Source organism: Malus sylvestris, chromosome 4 (genome assembly GCF_916048215.2).
Source record: "Malus sylvestris chromosome 4, drMalSylv7.2, whole genome shotgun sequence".
Classification (NCBI taxonomy): domain Eukaryota; kingdom Viridiplantae; phylum Streptophyta; class Magnoliopsida; order Rosales; family Rosaceae; genus Malus; species Malus sylvestris.
Window position 1 is genome coordinate 15,987,034 of NC_062263.1, and position 22,769 is coordinate 16,009,802.

Below are 22,769 nucleotides of genomic sequence, written 5' to 3' on the forward strand. Positions count from 1 at the left end.
CCATATGGTTTAGACGACTGTCATATTTTCCACAAGCATCTTCTTTATGGTGCTTTCACACCCATACAAAGGTAGCATTTTCCATTGTGTCCCAAATCTGCACGTTTTTCATGTTTTATTATAATGGAAATGAGCAAGAGTGAATGGGTCTCACAATATTAACTAAGTTAAAACATTTATTTAAAATTGGAAACCAATCTCAGTTCAAGAAAATTTCACCAGATTAGATTAGGGATGGAATGGTACAAGTAAACCTATTCTACATGCAAGCAAATTATGATTATGCAGAACACACATTCCTCTTCTATATTAAAACTTAAAAAAACCGATAATGCAAAACACACATTCCTATTCTACATGCAAGCACACTATGATTATGCAAAAAGAAAACTCTAAGTAAAAGGAATTATTCTCAATAAAACATACACCAGTTGATTTCCGAAGTTGTTCAAATCTATTACCATCAAGGACCTTGGTAAAGACATGAGCTAGTTGTTTATCAGTGGGTATGTATTCAAGTGCAAGAATATCATCTTCAACTAAGTCACAAATGAAATGATGACGGATATCTATGTGCTTAGTGCATGAGTGTTCAACTGGATTTTTCGAGATGTATATGGCACCTTGATTATCACAGAAAATGATTAAGTTCGCTTGTACAAAACCGTAGTCACAAAGCATTTGTTTCATCCACAACACTTGTGTGCAACAACTTCCTATAGTAATGTACTCAGCTTCTGCTGTGGAGAGAGAGATGCAATTCTACTTCTTGCTATGCCGAGCAACCAGATTGTTGTCAAGATGGAAACACACACCAGATGTGCTCTTCCGATCGTCGATTTTACCTGCCCAATCTGCGTCTGAATATCCTGCAATTTCAACATTTGACTCAAATAAATAGTAAATCACATAATTCAATGTTCCATTCAAATATCGCATTATTCGTTTAAAAGTAGTCAAATGAGATTGTTTTGGACATGATTGAAGACAAGCACAAACACTAACACTAAACGAAATATCAAGATGGCTTACAGTAAGATAAATTAAACTCCCTATCATGCTTCGATACAAAGTATGATCAACATCTGGTCCTGATTCATCTTTGTGAAGTTTGTCGGTGGTACTCATTGGATTTCGCACAGGTTTGGTCACTTCAAGTCCAATCTTTTTGACTAAATCTTTTGCATACTTGGTTTGTGAAAGAAACATGCCATTCTTCATTTGTTGTACTTGCAAACCAAGAAAATAATTCAGTTCACCACACATACTCATTTCAAACTCATTTTGTAGAACATGAGTGAACTTAACAACCAAACTTTCAGAATTAGAACAAAAAACAATATCATCTACATAAACTTGTGCAACAATTAAATCACTTTTAACCCGTTTGACAAACAAGGTTTTGTCAATTGCACCCCTGATGTATCATTTCTGTAGAAGATGACTTGACAAATGCTTATACCAAGTCTAAAGAGCTTGTTTCAGTCTGTAGAAAGCGTTTTTTAGTCTGTACACGTGGCCATGATGGAAAGGATCTTTGAATCTTGTGGGCTATTCAACATATACTTCCTCTTTAAGGAAGCCATTAAGGAATGCATTCTTGACATCCATTTGATACAACTTGAACAAAAGGTGACAAGCCACAACTAGCAGTAATCTCACTTATTCCAAAAGCGTCACTAAAGCAAATGTTTCATCAAAATCAAGCCCTTCAACTTGTGTGTAGCCTTGTGCAACGAGCCTTGCTTTGTTTCTGACTACATTCCCTTTCTTAGCTATCTTATTTCTAAAGATCCTGTTTGGGTTGAAACTTAAACTTTGGGCTTAGAAGGGAGTTGGCCCAAAAAGAGAAGGAAAAACCCGAAGCTCGGCCCAGACCTAGAAAGCAGAAAGGGCCTTTCCCGACTAGATGCAGATCATTTGCACCACTTGCTCACCTACCCAAGGGCCAAGTGGTATAGACCAGCCAGCTAATCAGCCCAAAAGTACTTTATGATGGCAGTACAAGTAAATAGCTGATGAGTCACTATCCTTCAAACTGCATTCGGGCAAGATTATTGCTACAGGAGGCCAAGCCAAGGTGGCTATAAAAGGAGAAAGAGAAGTCAGAATCAAGGACACTCAAACAAACAAACAAAAGCACAAACTCTGCTCAAAGCCAGATTTGCCTTCAAAACGAAGCTGTAGTCAGCCCAAGCCTTCATCCCTTTCGGGACAAACCCTTTGTAATAGCTCTGCTACCCTGTTCAACGCCTGCTGTAGTATCGATTTTCTTTCTACAAACTCACCTCCCAACCCCTTTTCTAAGCTTTCAAACCTTCTGTTAACCTACAAAGACAGGAAGTTGCAAGACGATCAGCCTTGCCCGACAAGGTTAAACCTTGCCCGACCTTCTTTGTTTTTTGTCTTTTCATTCATTAGCCTAGCAATATCTTGTATACTTCAAGTTGTATCCAAGTTATTTCTAGTCAAGGAAGAAAATATCGGTAGTATCAGAAATATCGGAAAGAGTTTCTAGTGAAGGAAGTCAACCCGTGATAGAGCCGGTCCTAGGGAAAGAGTTTCCTAGCTTCCCAGTGTTAACATTTAATAACAGGAAGCAAAGCGAGCAGGAAAGGACAAAGTATGGGATACCCATAACAATGGGAGAGTTCAGCCAAAAAGAAAGCTTCGCGGCCCCAGACAAACCTCTTCCTTATAGGCCACCCCCATTGGCCCATAAGGGAGGGGGAACCAACTGGAGGAAGCCTGAATCAAAGAAAGAAGCATTCATAGGCAATGACCGAAGCCCGAAGGACGAGTTCGCCCTTCTCTTCCAGAATAATACAGCTACTCAACAACTAAGGGATGAGTTGGCCGAATTGAGGAGGGCAGTGGTTCAAAATACTCAACCACGAGCTCGCCCAGTATTCAGGATTACTTATCAAAAGCCTTATCCTGAATACATTGATGAACATAATCCATTTCCTCTCAACTTCAAGATGCCCGCATTCCCAACATTCACGGGTGAAGACAACAGTGTGTCCTCCAGAGATCATATTTTCAAGTTCTCTAATCATTGTGTGGCATATGAGGACAACCCAAACTACAAGTTAAGGTTGTTTGGAAATTCGTTGGCAGGGCTTGCATCCCAGTGGTATTCTCTATTACCCCCTAACTCTATTGCCAACTGGGGGCAAATGGAGATGGCTTTCCATGAACAATTTTACAGAATAGAACCAGAAATGACTATTAATGATCTGGTTGAAGTCAAACAATATGAGCATGAGTCCACAGAAGATTTCATGATGAGGTTCAAGAAGACAAGGATGAGGTGCCAATTCCCTGTTAACCAAGCTCATCTCATATCAATTGCTCAAATGGCTCTAAAATTACCTTTGAGGAAAAGATTTTATGATACACAATTTAATGAGCTACAAGAATTAGTCATTGCTGCCACAAGATATGAGAAGCTATTGCTAGAAGAACAACAAGTGAAGCATACGTCCAAAACTCCTCCCTTCTACAAAAACAAAGCTACAATTCATCATGTGGAGGTAGGAGAAATTGGGTCAGAGCAGGAGGACGATCATGATAGAGAGGAAATCGAGGTGTGTACTGCTGAGATGACTACGCCTTTCAAACCATTGACGGTAAAAGGATTAGTTCAGCCCATCAAGGACCAGAAGATTATGATGAACGATGAAGGCTTTGTCCTGATGAAGCCTTCAAAATACCAGAGCTATTCGTTCGATCTGGCAAAAGCACTTGAGATTTATGAAGAACTAGTGCGGGCAAGGGTGATTATGCCCGACAGTACGAAAAAGATGCCCAGACCAGAAGAGCTGAAGGGAAAGAAGTATTGCAAATTACACCATACCTTCAACCATTCTATAACCAATTGTGTCCAGTTTAGAGACTGGGTACAAGACCTTATGTGAAGGGAAAGTTGTTACTTGACAAGCCACAAGTTAGTATGATGGTTGATACCAATCATTTCCCGGAAGCTCCTATCAACGCGATTCGTCTGGTTTATATGAAGGAGCCAGTGTCATTAGTTGGTACGATAAAAGGGAAAGATGGATCTCAGGTCATCACCACACCCTCGTTCAAATAAAGGAGAAGGTAGAAAAGGGGGCAAAGAGTTGCCCGAAGAGAAAAAAAAAAAGTTTAGACAAGGACCAGAAGCAAAGCAAGCAAAAGACAAGTACATGTTAATTCTACTAAGAGGGGGGTTACAAGTGATCCTGGTCTAATAATTTTACATCTTCACTCAGGGTGATTATTCGGGAGTGATATGTCTGCATGATTGTAAAAATCCTACTAGGTTCGGCCAGGACAGTGTGGCTGTTTGCAAGCTGAGATCTAGAATGCTCCAATTCCGAGTTTGTCTTCTTCACTTCTTCGATTTGATTTTCGAGGGTGTCAAGAAGAGTTGCTTGCTCAGCCTTGAGAACAACCAGTTGTTCCTCTAGGTTTTGAATTTTATCGGTCACCATTCCAATTCTTTCTTTTGTTAATGAACCATCATCCATCAACTTGTCTACCTGAACAGATGTACTTGATTCCTTCTCCTTGAAACATCTTACACGATTGGCTTGTCTTTCTGCTCTCTTATGTTGGTCCCGAAGAGCCCTCAGATTTTCAAAGAAAGAGAGGAAGGAATCATGTTGGGGTTTTGACAGTTGGCCGACTTTAAAAAGCTCACTCGTAACCTTTTCCAGATCATAAAGGGCTTTAAGGCTAAATGAAGCAGAGAAATCCTTCCTTGCCCATTCTTGGAAAACTCGTTTCTGCTCTGGAAAACCTGAAGGTGAAGAATGCTTCGAAGATTTCAGCCTTGTCTTGAGCTGCCCGAATGTTTCAAACAGTTCGGGCAACTTAGGAGTTTTTGAAGCTAGAGAAGCAGGAGGGGGACTTCGTACTCCACTTTCCTCTAATGAAGTAGCGCCTACTGATGAGGCAGTTTTTAGCTCTCCGGCCTTCTCTATTCCAGGTTGAACAATCCCAGCACTCCCAATAGTTAAATGAGGTCGGGGGAGCTTTGGTTTACGAACCAAGCGAGGAGGAGAAGTTTCTTCAAGAACTTGCTGTAAAGATCAAAAGAAGATCAGATTGTTAAATACACAGTTTAAAATGAAGGGAAGTTTGGGGAGGAAGAAATATACCTGACTAAGCCTTGGAGTCTCACAAGGAAGAGTACCAATTCCTGGTTGAAGAGGAGACTCCCTACCATTGACGGGGGAAGAAGAAACTGCGCCTGAACCTTCACCAATACCCTGGAAGTGTCCAGGAAGGGCAGCAATGGTTAGTAAGTAGATGGTAAGAGAAGAACAGGAAGGAAATATCTCCTTACCAGAGTTTGACCCTGAGGAGATGAAGGAAGTTCATCAAGAGTAACTGTCGGGCAGGCAAACACCTGCAAAGTAGTTGCTTCTGAAGTCACAGGAATCTTAGGAACTATGGGTTCGTCACTTGTTCTTGTTGCCACTGATGGATTTTGTATTGAAGAAGGCTGAGGAAGAGGTAAATAGAAGTTAATATCCAAACAATATACGGGAAATCACTGTAAGGATGGTTACTCACCAAATTACTGTCCTCATCCACGAAGTGCAACATTACCCCCTGGATGGATCAAATTGAGAAGATGGAGTTGCCTCTAGGACAGAAGGAGAAATCAAAGGAGAACCTTGACTAGGCAAGAAGGCAGATACCCCGACCTGGATCAAGTCAGAAGAAAGAAAAGATCAAGAATTACCCCCAGAAATCATAAAGTTACCTAAGGTTTGAGAAATGGAGTATACCTTCGAAGGATCAACCTGGGGGGGGGAGAGGTTTGTCTCTTGAGCAAGTGGTGAAGAGACCTTGGGCGGATGGAGCTTTTCGTTTCTTGCAGCCTGACTCAAGTAAACCATGCTTAGGGTTTTTGTGAAAACAGGAAAGATTATGTAGACATACAAGTAGATTATACCTTAAGTTTTTTAAGGGTTAGGTTTCTCAATTCTTCAGCCTTTTTATACATTGCAGCTCCTAAGGGTTCATTTTAGGAGACGATGGTTGGTTTCTTTGATGCTTGAGGTCCTGTGTTCAAACATAGGTAACTAGATAAAGAAGAAAGGTAGCAGCCTAACAAGAAGGAACACGACTCACTTGAAGATTTTTGCTTCTTTCTGCCCGCCTCAACAACTAGAGCAGGTGGGTCTGAAGACTTGATAGTTTGGACGGTTCTGGTTCTCTTACTCTTTCTAGTAGGGGTAGGAATTCGTCGTTTAGTCTTGGGTGGGGATGCAGGATCAGAATCTGAGTTCTCAATCATAACTGTTTTCTTTTGCTTAGACACTTGGATGGTGGCTTCAGGCGCTTCTTTTTCAGCTCCTGAATCTTCTGAAACGTCCCCACTTTCTCCAGCTTCTCACCTTTCAGCCTCTGCCGCAGCTCCATGAAGAACTGCTGCATCAGCTAAGTCATCCTCGGATTCAGTAGGTACTGATTCAACATCCACTTGGGCTGCAGGGTTAAGAAAGGAAAAAGTTAAAAGGGTTTAAGAGAAAGATTATGGAATCAAGATAAGAAAATGATACCTATCAGAAGAACCCGATTCTTCTCATGAATCATCTCCTTCCAATTTTCAAGTTCGCCCGAGCTAGGGTATGATTTAAGAGAAAGTTGACCGAACAGGCGATCATGAGTCTCTTTGAAGTCTCCTCCATATTTCTTGGTCCATTTGTCTTCCCACTAAGAAGAGAATAGTGAAGTGCATTCAAAATTAAGGATGATGGACTTTCGGGCAGCTTGATTCATGACTTCAAGACCGCGTCGGGCAGCTCTAAAGGTCGCTTCAGAGGGAGATACTAAACGAAAAGAAGTGCCACAGTGAACAGAGTCAAAAAACGGGATGGGGATGGTTTGCCTGAAGCCTAATTGCCTGCTGCAAAAGTTAGGGTGATACACCTCCAACCCTCGATCGTATCGATTGCCCCGGACTCCCCAAGCCATATCTCTCGATTGGATGCAACTAATAAATTTTTCCGTACAAGAAGAGGTGGCATCTTCCCCATGAGCATCTTGAAAGGCCTGATCGGAGAACCAATGATATCTTCTCAAGACTGATGCACCCCATTCCAGGTCTGATCGAGTCCTACAAACCTTGAAGAAATAAAAGCAGGCAAAGGTGGAGTGATCAGTAGGAACAGCTTCAGCTAGGATTCGGGCAGGGGCTACACCTTCCGGGAACTCTAAGTTGGCAGCCCGAAACTCTGGAAAATACCATTGGAGCCATGTTTGTATCATCCATATGGGTCCATTCAGCTTAATCTCAAATGGCTCGCCTTGAGTCATTTCGAAAAGAAAGTGGTAAAGATGAGAAAGAAGGAATGAACCTGTTGCCACATCATCGAAGTTATGAAGAGCTTCCACCAAGGGGATCCATTCAACCTTTACCCCTTTAGATTTGTTGGGGAAGATATGTTTGTTGAGCCAGTATAAAAGGAAATACATATGCTCTTGATCTCTATCAGCACGGGAAGAACCTGCTCCAAAGTTTTCTTTTACAAAAGGGATGAATCCCTTGAACGAGGTCCCGTAACTCTTGAAGGTTGCAGAGTTATATTCCAGGGAGAGGAAGGATGTGGATGAACCTGAGCTTTCAGCAATTGAGGGGAGAGCCTAGTCTTGAGTAACGTCTACTATCCTGCCCGACGGCCTTAGCCCGAAGACTTGAGCCATATCGAGAATAGTCGGAGACATGGAACCCATGCGAAAGTAAAAAGTATTTGTGCTCGAATTCCAGAAAAGAAGAGAGGAAGCAAGCAGTTTGGGCTTGGGAATAATGGTGGTTTTTGAGAGCATTATCAACTCATAAATGCCATTATTCATCCATTTCTTCTTAAATGTTGGCTCTAGTTCATCAATCCACTGGCCCAAGCCAGATCATTCATCAATGGAAAACCTTGGCGATATGACGACCACTTAGATGATGAAATGCCTGACTTAGCCAAATAGGGATTTGGAGAAAACCAGTTATCCTTGGGCATATATCCTCTATCACTGCAGGGACCCAAGAAATCCATGCAGGACCCAACGATTGTACTCCATGTACTTCAAAGAAAAGCTCAGAAAACAAACCTGCTCGAGGGCGATGCAGGTCGTTGAGTAAACAGCGCAAGGTGGCGATACCTTCGCCAGATTCGTATGATAGGTGGATTTGGCTGAATCCTGAAGCCATTTGATGAAGTTTGGAAATGAAACGACAAGGAAGAAACGACTGAAGGGTTAGGAAGTTTTCGATTATGGAAATAAGAAGAATGCAGGAGATTCGGAAGTGATGGGATTAACCGAAGAAAAGCGGTGATTGCTGTTGAAAAGTGTGCAAATCCCGAGGATGAAAGACGTGGGTATTAATAGAGACCAATTCAATCCATATTGGCGCCTGGAATTCCAAGTCTGAATATTGATTGAAGGGGGCACTGTTTGGGTTGAAACTTAAGCTTTGGGCTTAGAAAGGAGTTGGCCCAAAAAGAGAAGGAAAATCCCGAAGCTCAGCCCAGACCTAGAAAGCAGAAAGGGCATTTCCCGACTAGGTGCAGATCATTTGCACCACTTGCTCACCTACCCAAGGGCCAAGTGGTATAGACCAGCCAGCTAATCAGCCCAAAAGTACTTTATGATGGCAGTACAAGTAAATAGCTGATGAGTCACTATCCTTCAAACTGCATTCGGGCAAGATTATTGCTACAGGAGGCCAAGCCAAGGTGGCTATAAAAGGAGAAAGAGAAGTCAGAATCAAGGACACTCAAACAAACAAACAAAAGCACAAACTCTGCTCAAAGCCAGATTTGCCTTCAAAACGAAGCTGTAGTCAGCCCAAGCCATCATCCCTTTTGGGACAAACCCTTTGTAATAGCTCTACCTATTCAACGCCTGCTGTAATATCGATTTTCTTTCTACAAACTCACCTCCCAACCCCTTTTCTAAGCTTTCAAACCTTCTGTTAACCCACAAAGATAGGAAGTTGCAAGACGATCAGCCTTGCCCGACCTTATTTGTTTTTTGTCTTTTCATTCATTAGCCTAGCAATATGTTGTATACTTCAAGTTGTATCCAAGTTATTTTTAGTCAAGGAAGAAAATATCGGTAATATCGGAAATATCGGTAGTCCGAAAACACGGAAATATCGATGGAAATATCGGGATAATATCGATATCGATAAAAATTACATGGAAACCACGGAAATTGTAAGAAAAACTTGGAAATTTTTATTAAAACTTTGCAGGATGTTTATTTAGTCAATTATCTATTAGTTTATCACAAAAAATTGGAAGGAAATGCATTGCATGATGGATTTAACATTATCAAGTTGATTATATAGCGAGCTGACAAATATTGTGAGTGTAGAAAACATGTAGTAATTAATGAAAGAAGTCTAAACACACCATAATCATTTATATATAATGAATTAGTACAATATTTTACAGCTTTATACATTGCATGGTAAGATACATGAGTGACTTAGTACCACATAGAGTTCCTATGAGGTTCAAAATTTTCACTATCTTCATCATCTCTATGTGTAGAGTGAGTGTATTGTGAAGAGTATTTATCAAATGATAAATCCCCAAAATAGTTTTGCATGTAATTGTTAACATGCCACCCATATGGATCCGAGATTGGTTGACGTTGTCCATAAGCAAAATCATTTGAAGATTGAGTCTCGGATTGTTTCCATGAGTCACTCGATTCCATCCCAACAGGAATGGGATATGAAGGGTAGGGAAATGGTTGGTTATGAGTATTACCATAGTTACTACTTCCCACTCCAACAGAGTCTGAAGTTCTAGATAACGAGTCATCTTCTTGACTTGACAAAATCCCCTTGCCTCTTTCTCTGCGAGTATAGTCCTTCCTTATGGCACCAATTCCTGGTCCTGCCCGCCTACTGCCATGGTCATCATCCTGTGTTGCATGCGTGAAGTTTGCCTCACCAGTGAAGGGGCTCATAAATCCAGGAGGTGGTCCATAATAGTTTCCATATCCACCACCACTACCTCCAGCTCCATTATGTCCTTCATCATTCCCACTTCTGGTGGTAGGTGAGTCTCCTGATCTTATACTAGAGCTATCATTAGTATCAGCACGATGTTGTGGTTATGTAGGATTGGAAGAAGGTGGAATTCCAGTGTTTCTTGGTCTTGGGCGCAAAAGTTCTTTCAAAGAGTCAGCGCTGCTAAATCCCACCTCCTCCTCTAATACTTTTTCTACATTTATCCCTTCATTACGTGCTTCTTCAGCAACTCTGGGAGCTGGGTTGCCTTCATCATCATCTAAATGAAGAGGTCTAATCCATTGAAAAAGTTGGTTACCCTCTGTATCATCATCTTCACCAACAATATCAAACACATCTAGTGGGTCACCACGGTCGACATGATCTATTTCTGCTTCCTTATCTCGAATTTGAAGCTTCATGTTGTAGTAGCAATAAACTAATTTTTCCAAGCTACTATGAGCCAACTTATTTCTTTGCTTTGTGTGTATGAGTGCAAATGTGCTCCAATTTCTTTCACAAGTAGATGAGGAAGCTGTTTGTGATAATACTTTGATTGCTAACTTTCTCACAGTTGGTGCATCGGTCCCATACATGATCCACCATTCAGCTACAATGAAAAACAATGTTGATAAGCCAAATAACTCCAACAAATTCTATTATAAACTTATAGTGAAATATGTTTATACTCACTAGGAGACATATTTGTTCGAGTAGCAACTGATGTTGGTTCTCCAAAAGTTCTTCTTGCATCTTTAAACCATGTTAGCTGAATTCAATAAATCGTGTTAGTTTAATCCAACAAAGTAATTATTATAATTTAAGTAATTGTGTACCTCATTTCCAAATTGGCCAACTGCTGGTGATGCAGGGTCTAATTTAGAGTATACATTATGTACAGCACGTATAAGGTTACCATCATCTCCAACATCGGGTCTGTATTGGTATCGGGGATTCAAATAATATGTTGTTCAAAGAAACACATACTTTAATAAGAGAAATAATACTTCTGCAACTAAAGAAATGAATTGCAAATTATGACATAATTTATACCTGCTGCATGCAAATCGTGGTATAATGTTTTATACCATAGGTTTTCAATTATCTTTATGACCCACCTTGCACCATGTTTTCTTTCCAATTCATCCTTCACTACACGCATCAACTCATATACTGCCCCCATAGTAAGATACACTTCTATGTCAACGATCCGTAAAACTTTGTAAAGAGGTTCAAACACTTGGCACACATGTTCTGATTGAGTCCAAAAAGCATGATTAAGCACTATACTTTCCACCATACGACCTGCATTTGAGCGGCTCAAATTGTGGTTGGCCCAATCGTCACTAGTGAATAGTTGCTTCAACCCTGCTTTCTTCCTAAGTAGGTTGTCTAATGCAATATAGTTGGTGGCGAATCGAGTGGTAGCTGGACGAATAATTTCTCCTTTGCAAAATTCACGCATCTTTGCCAACAACCAACCGTGATTGTAAATATAATTTGTGATCGTTCTAGCTCTTTTGACCACAGTAGCAACATTCTCTCTCTTCCCCATTGCCTCAAACATGAGTTCAATACAATGTGCTGCACATGATGTCCAAAACACATTATGATGCTTCATTAACTTTTTTCCAGCTTTGACAAATGCAGAACCGTTGTCGGTCACGACTTGGACAACATTATGCTCTCCCACCTCCATGATTACATCCCTCAATAATTTGTAAATATACTTGTAGTTCTTTATATGGTCTGAAGCATCAACAGACTTCAAAAAAATTGTCTTTCCCATGGAGTATACCATGAAGTTTATGATAGACAATCTGGTCGGGCCGGTCCATCCGTCACACATGATTGTGCAACCATTAGTTTCCCACTTTGACCTCAATTTGTTAACATACTCGCCAATGTCTTTATACTCCATATCCAAATATTTGTTTCTTATCTCATAGGGAGTGGGAGGTTGTACTCCAACACCGACCTATTAACATCCCACTACCAAATTTTTGAAATGATGTGATGATGCCTTTGCAGCAGGGACATTTTCATAGATAAAGAACTTGCTAATTAGACGCCCCATTCCCTCCTTCACATTACCTCCAGTGAAATAACTCCAAACACTCTTTTGACGTGCTTTGGATGACTTATATAAACTTGGGCTATTGGTGGTGTTGGTTGTGATTCTCTAAGACTGCCTCCCCGTCTCATTTGTGCACCACCACTTGTCCCGGAACCTTGTGCTTTATTAGGAATTTTATGAAGGTGTTCTCTTTCCCATGTTGACTGTTTGGAGGCACGTAATGCTTGTTTCAAACTGCGTCGTTCTTCAGGTCCTATGTCATCATCACATTCGTCCTCATCGTCATCATCATCACTGTCAATCGCTTGGCCATAGACTTCTCCCCGTAACCCAGCTCGAATATTTTCCATTCCCTATGTTATCTTTTCCTTCTGCTGTTTTTTATTTTTTAATAATGTGCTGATGAATACCTTCACTTATGGGGGGACATTATCGCATCGTTGGATATTTTTTGCTGGATCTAATCCACTAAGATGGTACTTAAGTCGTGTCACTCCGCCACTCTTCATTACCCGACCACAATATTTGCAAATTGTGCCATGTTTGTTTTCGTCTATTGGGTCTCCATGTTCCCAAGCTGGATCACGTTTAGTAGCTCCACTGGACATCGTAAACGTACCTACATTTATTTTTCATGAAAATTAGACAAATATTTTTTAGCCAAAAAATATAGTAGTGATGACGGTTATATAAGAGAACCTAAATAATAAAGTTATTCTACAGAAGAATTAAATACGAAGTAAAGAAAATGATTGTAAAAATTTAAGTAATTGAAAAAATAATATGGAATAATAAAACCTAATATTAATGAATAATAATCCAATTTGGTAAAAAAATAATCCTAATATAAAACATAGTGATGAATAATAATCCAATTTGATAATAATCCAATTTAATAATAATCCAATTTAATAATAATCCAATTTAATGAATAATCCAGTTTGATAATAAAAAAAAAACCTAATATTAATGAATAATAATCCAATTTGATAAAAAAATAATCCTAATATAAACCATAGTGATGAATAATAATCCAATTTGATAATAATCCAATTTAATAATAATCCAATTTAATGAATAGTCCAATTTGATAATAAGCCAATTTAATGAATAGTCCAATTTGATAATAAGCCAATTTAATGAACAATCCAATTTAATGAATAATAATCCAATTTGATAATAATCTAATTTAATGAATAATAATCCAATTTGATAATAAAAAAACCTAATATTAATGAATAATAATCCAATTTGATAATAAAACCTAATATTAATAAAATAATAAATAACATTAAACATATTAAAATTATCCTAGGGAATAATTATACAACATTACTTAATTACTTAAAAAAATTAACATGTAATTGTTAACATTACTTAATTACTTACAAAAATTAACATGCAAGTATTAATTACTTAAAAAAAATTAACATACGAGTCCACACAAATTTATTTGTTGTTGTATAAATTACAATAATATAAATATAAGTTTGTAAACTTACCTTAAATATGGAACCCTTTGTGTTCAAGCTTTGAAATGGATCTGGAATGACTTTGAAAATGGTAAGGGAAATAAAATAATAAATAACATTAAACATATTAAAATTATCCTAGGGAATAATTATACAACATTACTTAATTACTTAAAAAAATTAACATGTAATTGTTAACATTACTTAATTACTTACAAAAACTAACATGCAAGTATTAATTACTTAAAAAAATTAACATACGAGTCCACACAAATTTTTTTGTTGTTATATAAATTACAATAATATAAATATAAGTTTGTAAACTTACTTTAAATATGGAACCCTTTATGTTCAAGCTCTGGAATGGATCTGGAATGACTTTGAAAGGCGTAAGGGAAGAAGAAGAAACGAAAATGCTCTGAATGGCTCTGATACTCCACCTCTTGAAAGAATATCACAGTGGCAGCTTTGAAAGGGGTAAGGGAAGAAGAAGAAACGAAAATGCTCTGAATGGCTCTGATACTCCACCTCTTGAAAGAATATCGGCACACGGTTTTGAATGAAACCACCATCCATGGTCTGAAATTGTAAGTTATAATTGTAAAAGTGGTCTGAAATTGTCAAAATAATTGTAAAAGTTGTCGGGAATATTGAGTGAGTCATGTGTCCTCCTGACAGGAGGAACCCCACACACACACACAACGCATGCAACCACACACGCACACAACGCACGCACACAAACATCACACACGCAGACACGACCTCTGTCTCTCTCTCTCTCGATCCTTCTCGATCTTTCTTCTCCTTTCTCCCACACACACACACACAGATCTCTCGATCTCTCTTCTCCCTTCTCCCACACACACACACACACACAGATCCCTCGATCTCTCTTCTCCCTTCTCCCACACACACACCACAGCCTTCTGCTCCTCCCTCTCCTTTCTCTCTGCACCGAGACCCACATACACCTCTCATTTCTCTCTGCACCGAGACCCACATGCACCTCTCATTTCTCTCTGCACCGAGACCCACACGCACACTATGGCACCTGCTCCGGTGAGTTCCTTAAATTTCTCCGGTTAGGTAAGCTTCGGGTTTTTCTTTTTATGTTCTAGATCGAAGCTTAGATGTGAAATTGAAGTTCTATCTCGTCTTTTTGCAAGGTTTTTGGGATGAAATCGACTTGGGAATAGGCACACCCATCTCCGGTGAGGCCGTGGGTGTCGACGAACTTTCCGAACACCTCCGGCCGTTTCACAGAAAACAGACGTTATAAAAACGTTCCTCTCGTCTTCTATTTCATGTTCATACCTAGATCGAAGTCTAGGGGGTTGTTTTATAGTCGGCTGGAGCTGTAGAAGCTCCGGCGTTCGTCTTTGACTTGCACAGTTCCGAAATTTCGCGATAATATCGCGAAATTTTGACGAAAACCCTTTGGATACCACTTAAAATATCGGTTTAGGGAAAAACCGATAATATCGCGAAATTTTGACGAAAACCCTGGGATACCACTTAAAATATCGGTTTGGGGAAAAACCGATAATATTAGCGATATATCGCCGATATTATCGATATTTTCTTCCTTGTTTCTAGTAATATGGCTATTAAAAGACTCTCTCAGTGCTTGAATCCGATTTGAATATGTCTTCACAGTTCAAGCCGGATCTAAGCTCTAAGCCCTCGGGCATATAAGATTTGATCACCCTAAAAAGTCCTTGGCCTCAAGGCATAAAAAAGAACCTGATGTGGACTTAACCTATCCACGACAAGCTTTGATAAACAAGAAGTCCGAAGTTACTTGGGGCGCAAGTAATCGACCTGCCACTTAGTTTTATTTCTGTTATATTATGATGACCATATAACGTTCGAGTACGGGATGAATTCTGATGGGAAGCCTCAAGGCCTATTCAAGGCCCCACAAAGGCACCTATTTGGATTCATTCTGCTCTTTGAGCTCAGGTAATCAGAAGTATGATGGTTATAAGACCCATATAACCAACAAAAAGAACCTTATGTGTTTGAGTACTAAGTTAGTTATTTATGGGAAGCCTCAAGGCCTACACCTAAGGCCCCACAAAGGCACCTGTCAATAACTAACATAGTCTCTCGAATATATATAATTAAAACTCAAACATCCGTTCTACATCTGCCATGCTGAAGTGGTAGTGGCACGCCTGAGCAATTCAAAGTTAATCTTGATCGTGAGCCTCAAGGCCTACACCTAAGGCCTCACAAAGGCACCTTTCAAAGTTAACTCTGTCCTTCTCTTTCAGCCTTGCCCGACAAGCCCGCCAGTAAAGCAGAAGCCCGACAGAAAGCATCAACCAGCGCCAACCTCTCGGGGAGCTGTGTGCTCGTCGGCCAGGAAGCATTCCCCACGGAAATTCCCGCCACGAACAGATCCATTTGCTACCAATTATGTCTTTGGATGAGGGACAAGGTATGAAACATCGGTATGAGTGAACCGATTAAGTTCTTCTTGCATGGTAATTATTTAATCATTATCCACAACTGCTTCCTTGACATTTTTAGGTTCAAGTAAAGACACATAGCACATAAAATTGATCTCTTCGACCACTTGTCGCCTAGTCTTCATCTTGTCATCTAAAGAACAAATGATATCAGTGGACTTGTGATCCCTTTGAACTTGTTTTGCATCAGTTTGGAGTGATTGAGATGAAGTGTCTCGAACATCATTAAGAGCTGCACCAAGTGCTTCCCTTGTATGACTTGAATCATGATTAGGCCCATCATCCTCATCAATTTGCAAAACATCATCCAACTTTTTATCCTGCACACTAAAGTCATCAATCACAACATTTATGGATTCCATAACACCCTTTGTACGTGAATTGTAAACTTTATATGCCTTACTTGTCATAAAATAACCAAGGAAAATTCCAATATCACTTTGTGCATCAAATTTTTCCAATTCCTCCCTATCCTTATAGATGTAACAAGTGCTACCAAACACACGTAAGTTACTCACATTTGGTTTCTTACCTTTCCAAAGCTCATATGGTGTACATTTAGTTCCAGGCCAAAGAAAAACTCTATTGGTTGTATAGCATGTTGTGCAGATTGCCTCAGCCCAGAAATAATTAGCCATATTTGATGTGTTAATCATAACTCGTGCCATGTCTAATAACACTCTATTCTTCCTTTTAACCACCCTTTTTTTTGGGGGGGGGGGGGGGGGGGATGGGGGTGGGGAAGGGTGATAGGGGTAGAGTATTCATGCTGAATGCCATGTTTTTCACAAAAATTAGAGAATGATGCATTGTCAAATTCAGTTCCGTGGTCTATTCTTATTTTAATGACAACAACATTTTTTTTTTTTCAGTTTCAATCTTAATGCACAAAATATTGAATGATTTGAATGCTTCAGACTTATCATGCAAAAATGCAACACAGGTGTAAAAGAGAGAAATCATCGACTAAAACAAGTATGTACTTTTTACCTCCCAAACTCTTTGTCTGTACATGACCTACCAAATCCATGTGCATCAATTGCAGTGGCTGTGAAGTGGAAATGAAATTCTTTGGGTTATGTGCACTTTTGGTTAGCTTCCCAGTTTGACATGCGCAACAAATAGCTTCTTGTTTGCCTTCTAGAGATGGTCCTCGTACATATTCCTTTTTGGATATTCTTAACAAATCTCTGTAATTCATGTCCTAGCCGTTCATGCCACAAATCCAAGGGATTGTTGCTTGCCCTGAAACACACATTAACTTAATTAGCATTAGCACAATAACAATTGTTTTCAAATCTAGGTCTACACAACACTTTTTCACTAGTTTCTTTGCTAACAACACATTTAGCTGAATCACAGCTTACATTCCCAATGTCATCACACAGTTGACTAATGCTCATCAAGTTAGCAGTAAGCTTATCAACCAATAACACATTATGCAATTCAGATAGTCCAATGGTTTTGACAGTACCCCTACCCTAATCATAATCTTCCTTCACCGCATGTAAAGCAATGTTTTTGCTTTTTTTGGGTTGAGGTGGCAATCCCATTTCATAAGTCTTTAAAGCACCAACCAATTCAGAAAGCTTCAAAGTTTTTAGATTCCTTACCTTTGTGATGGCAATTTTCTTTGGTTGAAATCTATGAGGTAAGGATCTTAATACCTTTTTGACTATTTGAGACTCAGGAATTGTCTCACCAAGACTGTTACAACTATTGACAATGTCACACAGCTTTGCATAGAACTCAGGAAAGGTCTCATCTTCTTCCATCTTGATTCTCTCAAATTGTGAAGTGAACAGTTCAAGCTTTGCCTCTTTCTCTGTTTCTGTTCCTTCATATGTATCTTGCAGAATGTCCCATGCTTCCCTGGAAGTTTCACAGTTACGTATGAAAATAAATTGATCAGGAGAAACAACAGTAAATAAAACATTCAACTTTTATTATTATTAGTGAAGTGTGTGACCTCAGCAGTAGTCCAATCTTCCCTAAGTGTAGGAACAACAACTTTATTAACATCATCTACTACATCTTTGCTATCAGAAGACTTAATTTTGTTATTATTTTTAAGGGTAAATCGCCAAAATGGTCATTAAGATTTGCATAACTCATCACTTTGGTCCCTGAGATTCCAAATCGATAAAAGTTGTCCCTGAGATTGTCCACTATCCATCATTTTGGTCCTTCGGTTAAAAACTCCGTTAAGTGTCCCAGAGCTCTTGGCCAGAAGTTTGGGCAATTTTCAAAGCTTCATAACTCAATCATTTCTTAACCAAATTCGACTCATAATATATCAAAATGAAGATAGGAAAGTGTAGAATAAGATTATACCTATTTCAAAGCCCAATGGTGTTGGTATATGGTCCAGCCCATGATCAATGTTCTAGATTATTCTAGTAAGCAAGTGAGGTGGTTGGAGCATGCTAGACAATTCTAGCATACTATTAAGTTGAAGGAAGAAGCTAGAGAGTACTAGCTTCCTTGGTTGCAAATGGAAAGATCTAGAAGCTACAATTTTGTGGCTAGTATAGAATTATCTATAATAGAGGTTTGAAGAATACACTAGAAACTAGTTGGATGCCAAACCCTCACCTATAAATATGGGTGTGATGTTGTAGTGAAGTAACCAATTAAGAACCAAGTGGAAGAAGATGAATCGCAAGAGTGAGAGTGAGAGTGAGAGTGAGAGTGAGGATTCCGACCCTCTGCTCGTCTGAAATCTCCACTGAAAGTGAGGATTCCGACCCTCTGGTCTTCTGAATCTGCGAGAATTTGGATTTGATTTGGTTCTGGTTGTATTGCAGCGTTGCGTTGTTGCCTGAGCGCTGCAACATATTATAATTTTTTTTTTCAAACACTCAAGCCAAATGATGTCGTTTGGACCTGAGATTTAAAACAAATAATAAACAAATGGTGCGGCTAATGGGAGCGGGAAGGGGATCATCTCTGGATCACTTCCACCTAATCCTCCTCATCAAACAATCCAGGTCCTTGAAATTTGTTCCAACGGCTAAAAACACAGGCCCACTTTAAAAGTTATAATAACTTTAGCCGTTGGATCAAATTTCAAGGGTCCATATTGTTTGATGAGGAGGATTAGGTGAAAGGGATCTGGAGAGGATCCATTTCCATGGGAGTGGTGCCAATCAGATTGGATTATAGCCATGTAGGGACCACCTGATGAAATTCCATGGGGAAAAACTATATTGGTTTTGGCATAAACGTAAGGCTTAACACAATTTGTGTTGTGCATGATATAATTGTTACAGTCCTATTCGATTAGGAATGTGATTGTGTAAATCCTAGTATATCTTGGACTATCTCTTATATTCCTATTAGGAGTAGATTACCCATTAAATGTTGTTATCCTAAAGGGAAAGGTTTTTACCTATCTTACTACTATAAATAAAGGCACAATGGGGTGAAATAGAACACATCCATAATTACACATCTATCTCTTTCTCTCTATCTATGCCGCACCCCTCTCTCTCTCTGGCCTCCATAATTGTTCAGTAAATTATGCTTACAACACATTGGAGATGCAATTCCGGCTTTCTGCTAAGGATCTTCTACAAATTCAAAGGCTTTTATTGTTTTCTGCCAATCAGGTACGCTTAAAATAAAGGAAGATATTTGAAACAACCATGAAGCATGAAAACATTCCCCCCCCCTATGTTTATATTTTCCATCCGATATATATATATATATTGTATATGTTCATATATATATATTTGTTTCATGCATCGCACAATTAAATTTTTATGTAGAATATGTGAGTCAAAGTATCAAATTAAATTAGAAGCAAATATGGGTTTCCTAAATCCTAAGGGATTTTCGAAAAAAAAGGGAATTGAGCATGGTGCGGCACATCCACCGTACCATCACTGTGCAAATAGAAACCAGGCTTCGGCCTGGGGTCAATTTGATGGGTCTGAAGCCCTCAGCTTATTTGTACCTTGACCCATAGCCTGCTGCTTTTTCTCGAACGAACCAAGCCTCGGCTCGGGTTCCATGCAGCCCAAGCTTACATCATTCTGAAGGAAAATTTTTGTCCTAGCTAAGAACATGTGAGAACATTTGAACACATATGCAAACTAATAACACATTAAAGTAGGCATGCATTCAAAACCAATTCAAAAACCATGACTTTCAAAGCCTAGTGAATGGTGAACCACAAGACTCTTTAACAATATTAAAGAGAAGGAAGGATTTAGAGATTCATTACCCTTGAAGCTCATCCTTGTTTACATAAGGGATTCACCCAAGTGGAGGGCCTTCAAGTCACCTCCTAGCTCCTTGGATCTTCCTTGTGTTTTTCTTCCTTTTGATGCTCCTTTGCTCCTTGAGGATGTGAGGAAAGGATCTCCAAGAACATCAAAGATTTGGTGTCTCTAAGTCTCCACACCAAGGATGAGGCGTGAAGATGAAATGGATGACTTAGAGAAGAAAAGATTGCTAGCTAATTCTTCCCTAAGTGGCCGGCCTCCTTTTAGAGAAAAAGAGAGAAAGTGTTTTTCTTCTTTGCGTTAAGAAAACCCTAATGAGAAAAAGCTATAAAGTTGACTTTATACTACATCACATGTGAGTGGCAAACTTGTAATTAATTCAAGTTTGCATCCACTCACCCTTATGGCCGGCCTTATCTTTGTTATTGGGCTAATTGCCCATTTTGTTTTAGTTGTCATACAACTTAAACATAATGGGCCTTGTGGACCAAAACACTTTTGGGCCCCGAAACCCAAAATCAACTTAAAAGCCCAATGCGAACCTTTCGTAAAATTAATTAACTAATTAATTAATCTTGACCATTCTCAATTAAACCATTTAATCGCTTATCCATCTCATTTATATTTCTTCACTTTCATCCTTACTCGGTGTACGATCCATTAGGTTCCAATTAGCGAGGTAGTGGGCGATTGTTACTCTTAACGATCGATTGTGAATTGAAACAACATTTCAATTCTCCCTTTGTTGAAGATTAGTGCTTGCTAATCTTTAGGGCTTCCACAAACCATGAGTGACACCTATCAGTATGTCATGGCTACCCAAGCTAAGTAGAAGTGATTGGAGAACCTATCCAGTTACAATTACAATGCAATACGGTCCTTCTCTAATACAATACTCTTAATCACATTGTTTGAGTGATAGTTTGTTTCATGTCTACTATCCAATGTGATACTTCTTTATATGATTCAATTGAATATGATTTGGAACAAACTTCCTAAGTCATATTCATATGCTTTGGCCAAAGACTCCCGAATCATATCTTAGAGTATTCTCCCTCCACCATGGAAGGTTAGAGATCCCTTGTTGTGCATTCATATGCCTACATGACTAGATATCTTGACCCCAACAATGCCGTGGATACTCTCGATGGAATGCCTTTGACATGATCAAAGATTAAAGACCTAACCATTAGACATCTATGATGCCTCAGGTCAAAGGACTACTTTGCATATTGCAACTAACGAGTTCTTATATGACATGTATGTTCGAACTCTCTTTTGATCGTTGTTCAGTGTACTCGATTACCCTTTCCAGCACCTGACTTGAGACTAGTCATACTCACGCTTGAGTTGACATAACACATACTAACCTTAGCGGATTGTCAATGCCCAATTGGCAATCCTATGGCTAGGAATGTTTTAGGAATGAACATAAGAGAAAGGTCTTGTTAATCTAACTTACTTAGATTACTTCTCGCAGATTAAATACTTTCCTTGGATTCCCTTATTGCTTAAACACATGATACAATAAATAGTGATTAACAATAAGCTTTGCCTTTCATTAAACATATAATAGTTTAATACAATAAGTATTCCAAAAGCTATTACATCAAATGAGTGGCTTTGTGGGCATACTTCCAACACCTTCATCCAATCCAGCCCAGTTGGCTGAGTTTTCTGCCACGGCCCGTGTACTTCATGCAGCCCACATGGTTAGGCTTGGTCCTTGCAGCCCATGCGGCTGGGATTAGCTCATGCCCTCCCAGAACCCACGGCCAGCTTGCACTGGACCTCACCCGTGCTCTCCCTTCGACCCATATTTGAAACCCAGCTATGGTTGGGATTTCACCTCACCTCCGTGAATTGAAGTTCACACCTGAGGCCCTTTTTGGGCCCTACCATTTCTACTTAAGGCACCCAACATGTGCCCCTTACTCACGATACCTAGCCTAAATTTTTTTGGGGCTATACTTTCAATCCAATAATATTATTTTAATATTATTTTTCTTCTACAATCGACCCTGTATGGCCCGATTTATTGAATTAATTAAAAGTGACATGTAGTCCATTAATCTGATGATGAATCCAAAATTATTGACCTGAAGATCACTTTTGGACATTAACAATTCAATAATTTATTTTTATACTTTGAACCATTGACATACTTTCGTTGTCTCGAAACACTCACACTTAAGTTCCTGAAGCAACCCAAATCCACTACACTTAGTTGTATATTGTATTCTGTGTTCTTGCAAGAACCTTTCTTTTATGAACTAAATGTTCATAAACTAAATTGAACCTGTAGTTTCAAATTTAGTGCCTTTGAAACCCGAAGTTTTCATAAAATACACCAATGAAAACCCGACGTTTTTCATGAAAACCATGTTTTAGAACACGAACGTTCTAACTTTGATGCTTATGGATGATTCATTCCCATGGCACCAATCACGATATTGTTCCTTCCAATTTAGTGGATTGTTGAACCGTCACAAGTTCGAT

General features: G+C 39.2%; 1 protein-coding gene across 1 annotated transcript; it reads right to left on the bottom strand.

The window, feature by feature from the left end:
• Positions 1 to 9,567: 9,567 nt before the first annotated feature.
• LOC126618409 (uncharacterized) lies at positions 9,568 to 10,938 on the bottom strand. Its single transcript, XM_050286466.1, has 3 exons — positions 10,855 to 10,938; positions 10,712 to 10,787; positions 9,568 to 10,628 (listed from the first exon to the last, which is right to left on the bottom strand). The coding sequence occupies exons 2-3, from the start codon at positions 10,719 to 10,721 to the stop codon at positions 10,123 to 10,125; spliced, it is 516 nt and encodes a 171-aa protein (XP_050142423.1). The 5' UTR covers positions 10,722 to 10,787; positions 10,855 to 10,938; the 3' UTR covers positions 9,568 to 10,122.
• Between the last annotated feature and the right edge of the window lie 11,831 nt (positions 10,939 to 22,769).